Source organism: Equus quagga, chromosome 11, assembly GCF_021613505.1.
Source record: "Equus quagga isolate Etosha38 chromosome 11, UCLA_HA_Equagga_1.0, whole genome shotgun sequence".
NCBI lineage: Eukaryota > Metazoa > Chordata > Mammalia > Perissodactyla > Equidae > Equus > Equus quagga.
Window position 1 is genome coordinate 90,563,352 of NC_060277.1, and position 15,822 is coordinate 90,579,173.

General features: G+C 47.6%; 1 protein-coding gene across 3 annotated transcripts in view; it reads right to left on the reverse strand.

The window, feature by feature from the left end:
• Window positions 1-10,974, reverse strand: part of ACSF2 (acyl-CoA synthetase family member 2) — a 30,856-nt gene extending 19,882 nt beyond the window's left edge. Inside the window, exon 1 of one of the 3 annotated variants that reach the window (XM_046675237.1) lies at window positions 10,777-10,974. In XM_046675237.1, coding sequence (XP_046531193.1) covers window positions 10,777-10,904 — 128 coding nt within the window. In that variant the 5' untranslated portion in view covers window positions 10,905-10,974. The remainder of the gene's footprint in view (window positions 1-10,776) is intronic. The other 2 variants (XM_046675238.1, XM_046675235.1) reach the window with 2 other exon arrangements.
• Window positions 10,975-15,822: the final 4,848 nt, after the last annotated feature.

Genomic DNA, 15,822 nt, shown 5'->3' on the forward strand with positions numbered 1-15,822 from the left:
TATGGAAAATGTCTAATATATTTTAGGTGAAAAAGCACATTTCAAGATAATGTGAACTGACATTCACTGGTGTGTCCTCATGCCAGCTCTCTTCTAAACACTCCACACACATGATTTCTTGTGATCCTCATGACCACTCCCTAACCAAGATGCATACCCGCTTTATAGACGAGAAAATGAGGCTCAAAGAAATGCAGGTAAGAGGCCAAGCTGGGATTCATACCTAGGACTTGCACTTCCAAGGTCTCGATACAATACAAGATGAGACTTTGTAGAGGCTTATGGCTTAAAAAGGGCTTCCGTGTGTTTCATGTGATCCTCACATCAGTCTTGGACCATCTATAAAAAGAATTATTCCTTTTTGTGGATGAAGAAGCAAGAGGTTCATTTTCTTAAGGTTCCAAATCTGGTGGGTGGCAACCGTGGACCCTTTTCTGCATCCACTGCTCTTTACATTGCATCCCAGGGGCCGGCCCTGTGGCCAAGTGGTTAAGTTCATGTGTTCCGGCCCAGGGTTTTACATGTTCCGATCCTGGGCGCGGATGTGGCACCACTCATCAGGCCATGCTGAGGCAGCGTCCCACATTGTACACTGCATCCCATCCACAGCCTCCCCCAGGGGCCCTGTGGGGACTGGAGCAGCAAACCTGAGGCTGATGGGCTCTTGGAGTGCCATGGGCCCGTGGAGAACTACCCCCACCCGGCCCCCACCTCTCACTCTCAAGCACACACTGGCCCTTTTCTGTGCTTTACTTGTGGTATCTGATTCATCTTCTTCACTGCCTCTGACCTCACTGTCCTGTTCTCATGGTTCCAGCTCGCCTCTCCTGGCACCAACCACAATGGCTTTGTACCCTAACTGCACGGCCTCCTGGTTAGACCAAGCTGGAAAGCCTTGTGTCCCAGTGTCGGCCCTGCACAATCCAGCCTTGCCTTCCAGCAGGACCTAGACAGAAAACACGGGCTGGCATGTTCCTGTGGAACATCTTGTGACATTCCAGTTCTGGTGACTAACGTCAGGGCTAGAGGCTGCTCTGGGCACCAAGGACCACACAGTCCTGACAAGGTTCGGTGGACAGCACAGACAGAGCTGGGCCTGGAGGAGTCGTGGATGGGAGGTAGGGAGATCACAATGTCTGAGCAAACAGGTCTGTAGAGTCTACCTGTGAGAGAAGCTGTTTGTTCAGCCTCCTGTTACACATTACCTGCTGGGTGAAGGTGCTTGGGACCTGGGCCAGAGGCTTGCAGGTGGACCCTGCCCCTGCAGGAGGCTGAGCGTCTCCAGGTCCTGAGCAAGGCCTCTTAATCCTTTCAGAAGCCACCAGGGAGGGAGCGTGACTAGATGTGAGGGCCCCTCACATGGAACTGGGGGGGACATTTCCCAAGCTGAGGCTGACCACAGCTCCCCTGGGCAAGGGGCAATGCCAGCCACTAGGAAGAAGGTTTTAGAAACAAAACTGGAAGCAACAGCCTACTTTTGTTCTAAGTCACGGACTGGCCTCTTCTCCTCCCCCTACAGGCATTGGATGCCAGGCTGGTCCCTGAGCCCTAAGAGAAACATAAATCCTCAATGAAGCTAAAAGGCAAGCAACTGCAAGAGTTTACAAATTTTATTTTATATACAAGAGACCAGGCATTAGTATTTAGCCTATATTTAAAAAAAAATAAAGGGCCAGCTCTGGTGGCCTAGTGGTTAAATTTGGCACACTCTACTTCGGTGGGCCAGGTTTGGTTCCTGGGCATGGACCTACACCACTCACCTGTCAGTGGCCATGCTGTGGCAGTGGCTCATGTACAAAAAGAGGAAGATTGGCAACAGATGTTAGCTCAGGGCAAATCTTCCTCAGCAAAAGAAAAAAAAACACCAAATATTAACACAATAAATGGGTATAGGATATGAAGAGAATACTCACAGAAGACATTTCAAAAGATGCCCAATCTTATTGGTAATCAGGGAAATGTAAGTTCAAACCACAATGAGATAATCTTTTGTCCCCACCAGAGTGGCAAGCATTTAACACTCAGCAACACTAAGTACTTGCGAGGATGTGGGGAAACAGTGACTCGGTTGCTCCTGGGGGTCAGAGCAGCACAGCCTCTCCAGGGAAATTTCTAGAAAAGCTGAAAATCTCAAGCTTTTAACACAGGACTTGCACTGCCAGAGACATAGTCATACAAGGGTCCACTCTACAGCAGGTTAAACAGATAATTTAGATCTACAGGTGCCAGTGTAAATAGACCTCAAAAACATACTGTTGAGTGAAAAAAGAAGGGCACTACGATACTATTTTTGCTAAAACTATAAAAGCATAATAAGTATTCTTTATGTATACAAATAATAGGAAAATTAAGAGCACCTATTACTTGCAAGACATGATTCTAAGTGCCTTGCAAATGACACAATATACTGTTTATGGATCTAGAGACATATTAAAAGCAAAAAACATGTTCTGACATGACATACATTAAATTCACGACAGTGGCTCTCTGGTGAGGGGTGGTTTGGAGGAGGGTTAGCGAAGGGACTTCAACTTGATTTGTAACATTGTATTTCTTTTATTTATAATTTTCTGTAACAAGTCTGGTTCTATTTTAATTTGGAGTGGTAGGTATGCAGGTGTTTGTTATTCTATCGTGGGATTATGTTTAAAATCATTTTCCACATAAAAGTTTTTTATTATTATTATTTTCTTTTGGTGAGGAAGATTGGCCCTGAGGTAACATCTGTTGCCAATCTTTCTCTTTTTGCTGAGGAAGACTGGCCCTGAGCTAACATCCACGTCAATCTTCCTCTATTTTATACGTGAGACACCACCATGACATGGCTTGACAAGTGGTGTGTAGGTCTGCGTCCAGGATCCCAATCCGTGAACTCCAGCCTGCCGAAGTGGAGTACGTGAACTTAACCACTACACCACCAGGCTGGACCCTCCATGTGAAATTTTTAAGAGGCAAAATACTAGAGGCCTGATGATCTCCTAAGAAGGGTTCATAAAATATTTAAAAAGTGCGGCAACTTCCTGGCGTGAACCGAATGAGACCCACAGGACCTTTCATGTGAAGGCCAGGGCAGGATTAACATTTACGCATTGAGGAAGAGCCCCAGTCCATCCATTAAGTTCATGTGCTGTGCTCATAGGCAAACCTCAGTTCTCAGTCAACACATTCACTCTTGTGTAAGACATAGTTCTAGTTGAATGTGCCAATAAATCTCCTAGCTCATGGCAGATGAGAGGCAGGCTCTCCTCTTGCATGTCCCTTAGGCATCACCCCAAGATTCATTCTCCACTACACCATTCTTCCAGCCCATGCATCACTCACCAATCCACACACCATGGGGCTGCATCCTCTCAGGGGCAGGGGGCTCCTTTCCCTAATTTGCACAAAGACACTAGGCTGGTGGTCGACCTGGGACTGGCCCCTGACATGGGAGTATAGATGGCAGATTCTTGGGCAGGAAGGGACAACTTAGAACCTGTAATAGTCATTTCATCCTGAAATAAAGCCGTAATTTTTATGTCCCTGCACAGATGGGTGACACATTTATACCAGTTACAACATACAACTATTGTTCAAGAAAATGAAGGTGCTGTTGTGACAGATAAAATCTAAAAATGAGCACTACCGAATGCTCATTTTCTGAATTGATGGCCATTTTTTTTTTAAGGAAGATTAGCCCTGAGCTAACACTGGCTGCCAATCCTCCTCTTTTTTTATGTTTGGTTTTTTTTTTGTTGTTGAGGAAGACTGGCCCTGAGCACACATCCGTGCCCATCTTCCTCTGCTTTATATGTGGGACGCCTACCACAGCATGGCTTGCCAAGTGGTGCCATGTCCGCACCCGGGATCCGAACCGGAGAACCCCAGTCTGCCGAAGCAGCACGTGTGCACTTGACTGCTGCGCCACTGAGCTGGCCCCTGACGGCCATTTTAATGCACAGTGGTCACCAAGAGCACAAGACTGTGATGTTAAAAAAAAGTCCTCAGCAAAAAAAAAAAAGGAATTTTGACCTAAGTCTCTTAGAAAAAAAAGTAACTCAAAATAGATCACAGACTTACATGTAAAACATAAAACTAAAAAACATGTAGGAAAAAACATGAAAGAAAAATTTCAGGATCTAGGGCTTTAGATTTACCACCACAAGCACGATCCATAAAACTGATAAACTGGTCCTCATCAAAACTGCAAAGTTTTGTGAAAGACCTGCTAAGAGGATGAAAAGATGAGCTACATAGTGGGAGAAAATATTTGCAAACTACATATCTCACAAAGGGCTAGTATCTAGAATACGCAAAGAACACTGAAAACTCAACAGTAAAAAAAAGCTATCCAACTAGAAAATGGGTAAAAGACATGAAGAGATATTTTACCAAAGAGGATATACAGGTGGCAAATAAGCAGGTGCAAAGATAGCCAACATCATTAGCTAGAAGGAAAATGCATATTAAAATCACAGTCAGATATCACTATACACCTATCAGAATGGCAAAAATAAAAAATAGTGACAATACCAAATGCTGGCGAGGATGCTGGATCACTCATACATTGTTGGTGGGATTGTAAAAGGGTACAGTCATTCTGGAAAACAGGTCATTTCTTTAAAAACTAAACAGGCAACTACCCTATGAGCCAGCAATTGCACTTCTGGGCAATTATTCCAAAGAAATGAAGAATTATGTTCCCAGAGAAATGAAGACCTATGTTCACACAAAAACCTATACAGGAATGTTTATAGCAGCCTTATTCAAAAAAACTGGAAACAACCCAAATGTCCTTCAGTGGGTGAATGGTTAAACCAACTGTATATCCATGTCAAGAATATGACTCAACTTATACTATTTAGCAATTAAAAAAAGGAACTGTTGATACACAAAACAACCTGTATGAATCTCCAGAGAATTATCTTGCGTGAAAAAAACCAATCCCAAAAGGTTGTATGCTGTATGACTCCATTTATACAACATCTTGAAATTACAAAATCGTATAAATAGAGAACAGATTACAGATTGCTAGAGGTTGAGGAGCGGCTGGAGGCAGAAAAATGCCTATGGTTATGAAAGGGAAACTTGAAGGGCCCCTGCCAGGATGGAAATGTTCTGTATCCTGATTGTATCAATGTTAATATCCTGGTTGTGACACCGTACTACAGTTTTGCGAGATGTTATCATTAGGGGAAACTGGATAAAGGGTATATGGGATCTGTTTGTATTACTTCTTAAAACTGCATGTGAATGTACAATTATCTCAAAAAATTATTACCAAAAAATGTCCTTAGATTATAGAATATTGGGAACCACAAGGTGTCAGCGGGCTGCCCAGTTCAGTGGTCTTGAAGTCACCCTGTTCCCAACGCTCTCTGCTGGGATGGCCCCTTGACAAATTTGTAAGACCTATTCTGGGACCCCCACTTCTCAGCTTGCCTTCCTGCTGCCATACCCAAGAGGTGAAATACTGGACAGATAAGATCATGTCCTTTTCCCCATGGTTATCAAGGAAAGCTAAAACATTTAATGTATAACACACACTTTCATGAATTTTTGTCAGGATTAGTGGGTCATGTTTCCCAAAAGCATCCCTTTGTTTTTGAGTGAAAGAAGCCAGACACAAGAGTATATACTCTAAGATTCAAGAGGAGGCAAAATTAGCCTATGGAGATTAGAAATCAGAACTGTGGTAGCCTCTGGTTGGAGAAGGGAATTGACTGGAAAGAGGCACAAGAGAAATTTCTAGAGCTATGCTGTCTATATCGTAGCCACCAGTCATATGTGGCTGTGGAACACCTGAAATGTGGCTAGTCTGAATTGAGTGTTCTATGTTAAATATGTACCAGATTTGGAAGATTTTATGAAAAAAAAAAGTAAAATATCTCATTAACAATTTTTAAAAGATTGACCACACGCTGAAATGATATTTTGGCTATATTAAGTTAAAGAAAATATATCATTAAAATTAATGTCACCTACTTCTTGTTATTTTTTTAATACGGCTACCAGAAAACAAAATTACATATGCGGCTCACATTATATTTCTATTGAACAGCACTGTTTAGAACGATGGACAAGTTCTATATCTTGAGGTATTGAGTAATGGGTGTATACATTTGTTAAAATTTATCAAACTACAGACTTAAGATTCGTGATTTTACTGTATGTAATTATACCATAAAGCCCCATGATCTTTCCACCACTCACCATAACCTTCCTGAAGGAGTCTACAGCCTACAAAGGACACAGGTGACAAAGAGCTCCCAAGTGGTGACAGCTACAATAAAGATTTGAGCAAGGTACTCTATTTTGGTGGAAGCTTCCATTCTTAGCATCTCGAATAAAACCACTGGTGTTTGTGTGTACCTAGAGACAGTACGCAGGAAATCATTATTGAGTCTAGCAAACTCAAGAAGACAGAGGACGTTTCTGAAAGCATGAAATACTCGGGGTTGGGAGGCATCCATGCTGCAGGTCTTCCCTTGGGCCACTTGTTCGGAGCCCCTGGGGAAAGCACACAGGCATCAGGGTGGGGGCTGATTCAGGGCACTTGCCCCTTGATGGGATCACTAAGGCACACACAAGGTCTAGGTCTTAGCTTTCAAGGGACAAAACCCTCGATGTTCTCTGTTCACTCACAGAGGACTAGAGAGAACACCGAGATTCAGGAGGTTAGGAGGCGTTCACAAGGGATCAAATACAGTCAGACTTCACGTAAGTATGAAGGCTTCATCTTGCAACCACAGCCCTCTCAGATTCAGGAATCAGGCTGGATGCCCAGCCTCCTTAGGAATCACAGAATGTCTGCAGAAATGAATGGAGAGTGCTTCTCGTCCAAGCGGCCTATTTTACAAAGAAACCAAGGTCCAGAGAGATTGAGTCATTTGCTCTAAAGCCCTACTGAGCTAGAAGTGGTAGGGCTGGGATTTGCTTCCCTGTCATCTGACTCCCACATGGAGAAACACTCCCATGCCAACGACATTCACAAAACATGATTCCCAAGCTAGAAAAACAACTTGTTTATTTCCCAAGGGAGAGGGACCTGGCAGAATTGTTGGTACCTGTCATTTCTCAGGACACTCCCCTCGCAAGGCCCACTCAAGAGATGAAATTACATGCTGTACTTTGGTTTGTTCAACATATGATCAGCGAAAAAAAAAAAACAAAAAACCCAGCCCTTTATCTCAACAGTCAGCATAAGCACAGGCCAGTCAATATACCCAGCCCCAGCCAGGTTCAGACAGTTGACCCTGCCAGAACTGTCTTCCTCCGACTCTACAGACAAGGTAACTAAAATGTAGGCCTTGGGGTCACAGTAGGAATTTGCAAGGCCATTGTTACATAAGCACTCATATTATACTCATATAATAGCCCATTACTACAATGGGTTGAAAATTTCCTGGGCACCAGGCTGTAGGTTAAGAATTTTCTTAGGTAACCTCATTTAACCCTCACAACACTCTTTACACATGAGAAAAGTCAAGTTCAACTAAGTCCCAAAGCTACCAGCTAGAAAGTGGTTCATTTGGACCCAGATTTTCTGGCTCCAAAGTTTCTGTCTGTAGATTGAATAAAGAAAATAATGTGGGGTAGATTAGGAGGGCTTCATACCCTCCTAAAGGCTTCTTACATCAATCTACAGTACAGCCCTATGGTTGGAGGGATCAGGCTCAAAGCCCAGCCTCTTTAGAAATCTTCCCTAATCCCATTTCCACCAATCAGATTCTTCCCAGCTTTGATTGACATTCTCCATGGTACAGCACCCTTTCTGCCTTGAATTGGAGAGTCTATGGCTTCCCCTATGGATCCCATTTAGGCAAAGAACTCAGTGGAAACGAGTTCAACCATCTTTGTACACCCCACTGCACCCTCCACAGCAGACTGCATACCTACTACGTGCAAGGCAGAAAAGGGTAACTAATACCAATTTGTACCATTTACTGATTACAATGCCCAAGTTTATGGTTTATTTCCCAGTGTTACATTTAGGCTGGAGGAAGCCCTGTGTAATGTATAGGTATACCATTACCAAATCATTTATTAATCATCTTTGGGGAATTATGGGAAGTCTCTTTTCTGTAACTATTACAGTTTTCACCCAAAACATTTCCTGGCTTAACACAATCTTCTCATATAGGGACAGCATTTTATAGTTTCTGATACTGGTCCCATCTGACTACAGCTATCCCCCTGGAGGGTGGCCCATGAAGCCCACTTATGCCTCTGCCCCTACCATTAGCATCAACTCACTGGAGCCCAGCTCTGAGCACCACACCCAATTCCAAGAGGTTTAGGCCACTGTTCCTTCTGTCTTTCCCAGCTCCAAGTGCTCCCAAAACCCTGAATGCAGCTGCCTCACAGGCTAGCTTTAGAGGTCAGGAGGAAGCCTGCTCGTCTCGGGATCATCAAGGAGTCAGCATTGGATTCCTCTCTCCAAGGCTCCCTGAGGCCTCAACTAGCCCATCCACCTTCCTCTGGGAAGGGGAGGTGTGGACAAGGGGAAGATGTTGGTGGTTCAGGAAACTTGGAGAGCAACGGACAGCTTCTTCTTTCCTTCTGGGGGAAAAGGCTCTGGACAGCCTTGACTTCGATGGAGAAGGGAGGATCCAGCAGATCCAAGGACTGGACTTCTGGCTGGGCAGAGGCTACCATCTTGGCAATTGGCCAAGAGAGAGAACCTGGTGCAAAAAGGAGGCCACTGAGGAGAGAATCCTTTCCTACTTTCATATCAGTTGGAATTCCTACTCAGACACCATGTGAAGGTTCTCAGGGAACAGCCCTGCCCCAAAAGAAAGGCAGAGAAGAGCAAGCCTTTGTCAATCCAGCAAGCAGGTAGCACAAGTGACACTTGCCAAGCTCAGAGGTTGGGTAAGGTACTCAAGATCATGCATTGAGTAGATGGAGGAGCCAGGGCTGTGAGCCAAGGTAGTCTGGCTTCAAAGTTCTTGCTTTTTCCTAACAGGCAAGACTGGGGGTATGGGGAGTAACAGGCCTGGGGTGTTGGGCGGCAGGAAAGCAGGCTTTATGTGAATAGATCAGAAAGAGCAGAGAGCTGAAGTCCAGGAGCTTTCCACACCATGGCACTTGGAACATCGGGTAGTGATCAGCTTGACTCATCATTTCCCCCCTAGACTACAAATTCCTAGAGGACTAGGTTCTATGGGTTCTATAGCCACAGCACCCACCAGGTGCTTGACATGACATGTTCTCAGGAATATCCATTGAATGCTTGAGACTCTTGAGGTTTCTGAAGGAGAAAGTAGGAGTGAAATCAGGCCAAACCACCATAATCAGCAGGTAATGGTTCAAGCACAAGGAATGGAAGGAATTAGGCCAAATGCTCAGGAAGTCTTATCCCTGGACAAACAGATCTCCTCCCCACACTAAGTCAGACTTCCTCTGAGGCCTGGTGCCCCTATTCTGAGGTTGCGGGCCTGTAACAGGTAAGGGACCTGCTTTGCTTATCCACAAAGAAGTCAAAGGTCAGGCCGTTGCCATGTAGCGAGAGGTAGCCTAAACACGGTACAAAAGTGTAGCATCATGAAACATGTACACTTTTGGAGGTAACTTTTCTTAGAGCCCTCACAGTCTAAGGGGGTCCCCAGGAGTCCAGAGGTGGGGCTTGGAGGCTAGTGGGTAGCGATGGCGGAGCTTGCCTAGGGAGGACCTGGGAGGTAACGAGTGACAGAGCTAGAAGAGAACCCAGCTCTTTTCATCAGAGTCCCATCACCTAATCAGCCTTCAGCCATTGGGTTTTAGAAAACGAGGCATAGCAATCTGAAAGCCTTGCATGCTTTCTAGTTTTCGGGAACCAGCAGGTTCAAAACATTGTGATCTTGGAGTTCTAGTCAAAAGAGGAGTTTGCATCTCTCTCCAACTCCCCACAACCAAAATTTTTTTTTTTTAAAACCAAACAGTTCTCTCATTTGAGAAGATTCTTTGGCTTCTCCTCACTTTTCCATGCCCAGGCAGGCCCACACCTCACCTGGTGTCCAAAAACCATGTCCTGACCCCAGACTTAGTCCCTGACCCATGTGGGTGGCAGGATAGGCTCAGCGGTGTGCAGGCCCCCCCACCCCCACCCTCCGGTGCCGAAGATAACAACCACCACTGAAAACATCAGTGGGGGACCTCAACTCTGCTTAACCAGTACACTTTCACATTTGCAAACTTACAGGAAGGCAGCGTTACTTATGATACTGCTATAGAGGCAGCAAAGCTACTGGGAACACATCCTCCACCAGCCAGCCCCGATCCCACCCTTTTGCAATGAGGACAGAAGAAAACAGGCCCAGTAGGTAGCAAGGAGCAAAAGCAGTGTTTGTCAGCAGCTGGTGAGAAGGGAGACTGCTGAGCTCAGCAGCCTGGGAAGGGGCAAGATGGGGCTGAAGATCTGTAAGTTTATCCCTGAAGGGGGTCCAGCTCAGAGGCAGTGTCCTGGGGACAGAGCCGAGGCCTGCCCTGCCCCTCCCCCTCAAGCTAGACTGCTAAAGGCCCACACTCCTGGTCCCGTGAAGGGAAGAATCTAGAGTCCTAGACCAGAACCCGCACTCAGGGCAGGGTCACTGCCAGCCCCGAGCCGCAGCCCCAATCTGCGTGGGCCAGGCCAGCATTTCCTGTTGCCTAGGTGCTAGACGCGGGTTACCTACTCCCCAGAGCGCGCCATCCAGACGTGCGGCAGCCGTGGGCCTCCCAGCCCGAGTGGGATCGGCCCCCAGCGAAGCTCTGCAGGACCCCGAAGAGCCCCTCTCGGGGGACTGGCCCGTCCCCTCTGTTCCCCGGTCCGCATACCTGAGGGGACGGACGCCCTGCCACCTCGCTTCCTGCCAACCCCGGGAGAGGACAGCCCGGGCCCCCAGCACCCCTGGGCTCCGGGCGCACAGCCTCCCGAGGCGTAGCATCCAGACGTAGACAGCCATGGCTCGCTAGGCCCCGCGACCCAGCCGGAGTAAACTTTTGAAGTGAGCCGAGGCGGGGCGAGCGCGGAGCAGGCGGGGAGGCGGGGAGGGTCGCCTCTGCCTATGGGGTGCGGAGGACTCGGTCCTGGCGGGGCGGGGCGGGGCGGGGCGGGGTGAGGCGTGGAGGAAGGGACTCCGCGCCGGGCACCTTCCTCTCGGACCCGAGGCCCTCCCCCTCCTGCCCTCGTAGAATTGCCCTGATTTCCCTCGGGATCCGAAGGCTCCGGCTGCAGCCCAAGGCAGATCTCCTCTTCCAACCACCGGGAACCTGGGTTTGGGGGCGCAAGAGCTTGCTTCTTGATTTCGTAGAGGGGCTGCTAGCGGTGCGTGACTGCGGGGCGGACTGCGAGGCCCAGACGCGTCCACACCCGGAGCCAGGTTTAGCGCGCGGGTCACGTGCTGGCCCCCCGGGGTTGCGAGCCCGAGGCCAGGGGAGCCGGCGCTAAGCGCCCCTGGGGCGTGCCAGCTGGAGCAGAGGGCTGGCGGCAGGTGGGGAGGCAGCCAGGACAAAGGGTGCGGCGGGGGAGCCTTCTCGGGGGCCCGCGGGGGTGGGCCGAGTCCCGGCTGCGGCCAGAGGTCAGCGTCAGAAGGGACGCCAGTTGGTAGCCCCATCTCCCACGCAGCAGCTCCCATCCCTCCTCCTGGGCCTCTGCCTTGCCCTGCCGTGCACCATAAGGTGGAGTCAGGGATTGGAACCTGTGTTTCTCATCCCCGTCTACCGGCCCTAGCTCAGCGGGCCCAGGTCCCTTGCGCTGCCCTGGGCGCAAACATAGGACCTTACGGAAGGCTCAGCCCACTGTCCTTCTCGCTCTCCCTCCAGCCCTCCTTATGGTCCCCTGAGGCCCAGGTGTGGGTGCGGTGCTAGGACCTGGACAGAGCTTCAGGAGTACTGACTGCCCATCTTTGGTGCTGGCTGGGAAAGGTGGCCCTGGGCACATGTGCCAGATTCACATGGAGTCGGTCCAGCCTTGACCCTTCCTCCAGAGGAGGAGGGTGAGACCAATGGGGGAAAGGCCCTGGCAGGGTGACCTCCCTTCTCCTGACCCAGAGGTGGTGATGTAGGCTGGGCCAGGCAGAAGGCCTGGCTAAGCGTGGTGCCTGGCATGAGAAGACCTTTGCCCTTATCTGGGAACTCTGGCTCCTGTGAGGTCGTGAGGAGACTGCGCTGCTCCTCTTTGTGATCCTAAGAGTGACAGCGGATCCCCCTGAAACCCTGGTTCCTGGGGAGAGTCTCCACACTTCAAATTGTGTGTCTAAGGGGCAGGAAGGAAAACAGAGAAGCAGAGAGATTATGAAGAGCTGGGCTTGCAATGGCATGCCTTCCTAATTAGACTAACTCACTGACTCTGAGCCTGGGACAGAAATGTGGGGTCCTGGGGTGTCTCCAAGTCCAGGGTATGAGCCCTGCGTGGCAGGTTCTGCCACTACCTTGCTGGGTGACCTTGGGAAGTCCTTTGTCCCTCTCAGGGCCTGTGAAGTGAGGCATGGAGACTGATCTCACAGGCCCCTCCACTTTCCTCGCTAGTTTGAAGGTCAGCCTGGAAGAAGGGAGGAATGAGTTGCTCCTTGGACTTTGATCCAGCCTCGGCTCTCCACACTCTGGCTTTCCTGACTTCCCAGACACACACGCGTGAAATCATGGCCTCCAGTTTCAGGATGATCTCCCACCTGTCAGGCTCTTCAAGGATGCAGTTTCTGGCCCTCACAATCACCCTGCAAGGGACAGGTGTGCCTTGGAATGTGTCCCTGTTTTCATGGATGAAGAAACTGAGACCTAGAGAGGTTCAGCTACTTGCCCAAGGTCAAGGTGGGCACAATGAACACAGGCCAAGGGTCTTCCCATACTCAACTTTGTGGCTTTGGGCGAGGCCACTCCAGCCTCAGTCATAGTCTTTATAATGGGCATAATAATACCAGCCTCATGCGGAGGGTTGGGGTGAGGATTGAGCAACGTGGCACAGAACTGGCACTTGGCCAGCTTTCAGTGATTGTTTCTTTCTCTATCCTCTCCTTCCTCCTGTGTCTACACTCAGACCTTCCTCTGTGTTAGGTGTTGCAAACCATTTATAGGAGGAGGAATTAGTTTTCATCTCTGCAAAGCCTTCAGAGGGCTGGTAGGCACTTGTTCCATGGAGAGGGAGGAGGGCTGGGAGAAAGGGGAGTGACGAGGCCTCACTTGGGAGTTCCTGAGTCCCAGTAGCAGATCATGTTGACCAGAATTCTTGGGGACCACTTTGAAGGAGAGGGAGCAGGGCACACCGGCCATCCAGGTCCTTCAACTTTCCTCCCTCTCCCTTCACCAACTCCACTCCTCACTGCTCCCCAAGGGGCTTTCCGCCCAAGTGGAGCACATGTGCTGCATGCTGCACACGGTCCCTGGGATTTTGCTTATGCCATTGTCTACCCTCAGAAAGCCCTCAGTCCCTCCCCTTTGCCAATATCCTTCCCTCTGTGCTTCAAAAATGAGCTTAAAGTGTAAACACCATTTGTTGACTTTTTAAATTCTTAGATCAGTCTACGAATAAAGTCCAGAAGACTTTGTCACAACTAGGGAACAGAGTGTAAATGCTGTGAAACCTTGGAAGTCACACCTGACAGTAGTGAGGACAAGAGATGGGGAGTGGAGGCAAATATTCTTACCTTAGAAACTGAGATGTCGAGAGATCCTGTCCACCAATGATGGAACATGAAATCAAAGAGTATGCTATTTAAAGTTACAAAGTTATTTAAAGTGTATTTACAAAGTATTTAAAGTTATTTAAAGTGTATGTACAAAAATAACAATAAACTATATTAGGAGGACTTGAGGAGGAGAGGTGGGAGTGCAAATCCTTACCTATCAAGTGGGAAAACAAGAAATGGCTCAATAAGTATATTATTTAGAAGTAAATAACAGAAGAAGATAAAACAGAAATGGTTAAAATAGTTCAAAATGGTTCCCTTTGGACTTGAATAGACATTTCTCCAAAGAAGATATACGAATGGCTAACAAACACAAGAAAAGATGCTCAACATCACTAGTCATTAGGGAAATGCAAATCAAAACCACAATGAGATACCACCTCATACCTATTAGGATGGTTACTATTGGGGCCGGCCCTGGGGCCGAGTGGTTAAGTTTGTGCGCTCTGCTTTGGTGGCCCAGGGTTTTGCTGGTTCGGATCCTGGCCAGGGACCTAGCACCGCTTGTCAAGTCATGCTGAGGCGGCATCCCACATAGCAGAGCCAGAAGGACCTACAACTAGAATATACAACTATGTACTGGGGTGCTTTTAGGAGAAGAAGAAGAAGAAAAAAAAGAAGATTGGCAACAGATGTTAGCTCAGGTGCCAATCTTAAAAAAAAAAAAAGGTGCAATAGAGATGTGGTAAGTCAGGGGAAAGTCTCCAAATTTGTTTTTTTTTGTTTTTTTTTAAAGATTTTATTTTTTCCTTTTTCTCCCCAAAGCCCCCCGGTACATAGTTGTATATTCTTCGTTGTGGGTCCTTCTAGTTGTGGCGTGTGGGACTCTGCCTCAGCGTAGTTTGATGAGCAGTGCCATGTCAGCGCCCAGGATTCGAAGCAACGAAACACTGGGCCGCCTGCAGCGGAGCGTGCGAACTTAACCACTCGGCCACGGGGCCAGCCCCTCCAAATTTGTTTTTTTAAAAAAAGGCAGTTACTATCAACAAAACAGAAAACAACAACTGTTGGTGAGGATGTGGAGAAATTGGAACCAAAGTGCATTGCTGATCGGAATGTGAAATTGTTCAGCCACTGTGGGAGACTGTAGGGCAGTTCCTCAAAAAATTCACAACAGAATTACCACATGATCCAGAAACTCCACTTCTGGGCATCTACCCCAGAGAGTTCAAAGTAGGGGTTGAACAGACATTTATACACCAGTGTTCATAGTGGCATTATTCACAACAGCCAAAAGGCAGAGACAACCCAAATGTCCATCAATCAACGAACGGATAAACAGAATGTGGTATATTTCTATATATACAATAGAATATTATTCAGCCTCATAAAAAAAGGAAATTCTGACACATGCTACAACAGGGATGGACCTCAAAGACATTATGCTGAGTGAAATAAACCAGACACAAGGACAAATACTGTATGATTCCACTTATATGAGGTCCCTAGTGTAGTTAAATTCATAGAGGCAGGAAGTAGAATGGTGGTTACTGAGGGCTGGGAGATGGGGAATGGGTGGTATTTTTTGTGTGTGGGCACAGAGCTTTAGTTTGGGAAGATGAAAAAGTTCTGGACATGTATGATGGTGATAGTTGCTCAACACTGTGAATGTACTTAATGCCACTGAACTGTATACTTAAAAATGGTAAAAATTTTTTTTTTTTTTTTTGAGGAAGATTAGCCCTTAGCTAACTGCTGCCAATCCTCCTCTTTTTGCTGAGGAAGACTGGCCCTGAGCTAACATACACGCCCATCTTCCTCTACTTGATACGTGGGACGCCTACCACAGCATGGCTTTTGCTAAGCGGTGCCATGTCCGCACCCAGGTTCCGAACCGGGGAACCCCGGGCCTCCGAGAAGGGGAATGTGCGAACTTAACCACTGCGCCACCGGGCCGGCCCCCAAAATGGTAAATTTTGTTTATATCTATTTTGCCACATACATACAAAAAATGTTCTCTGTAGAGCATGGGACTGCGAGGAAGGGTGGGGCAGAGAACTGCTGCTTTTTGTTAAAAAGCCTTTTTCTTGTCTTATTTTCCTACAACAGGGTACATGTTTTATCTTGATACAGTGTTTTCTTTACAGGCCGAGGGAGGCATCCTGGCTTGTGCCATTGATCATTTACAGGGACCAGCATGTTTTGTGAGGTTTTTACTGTAAAGCAAATTGTGCAAAGGGCTTCCACTGCCCTTCAG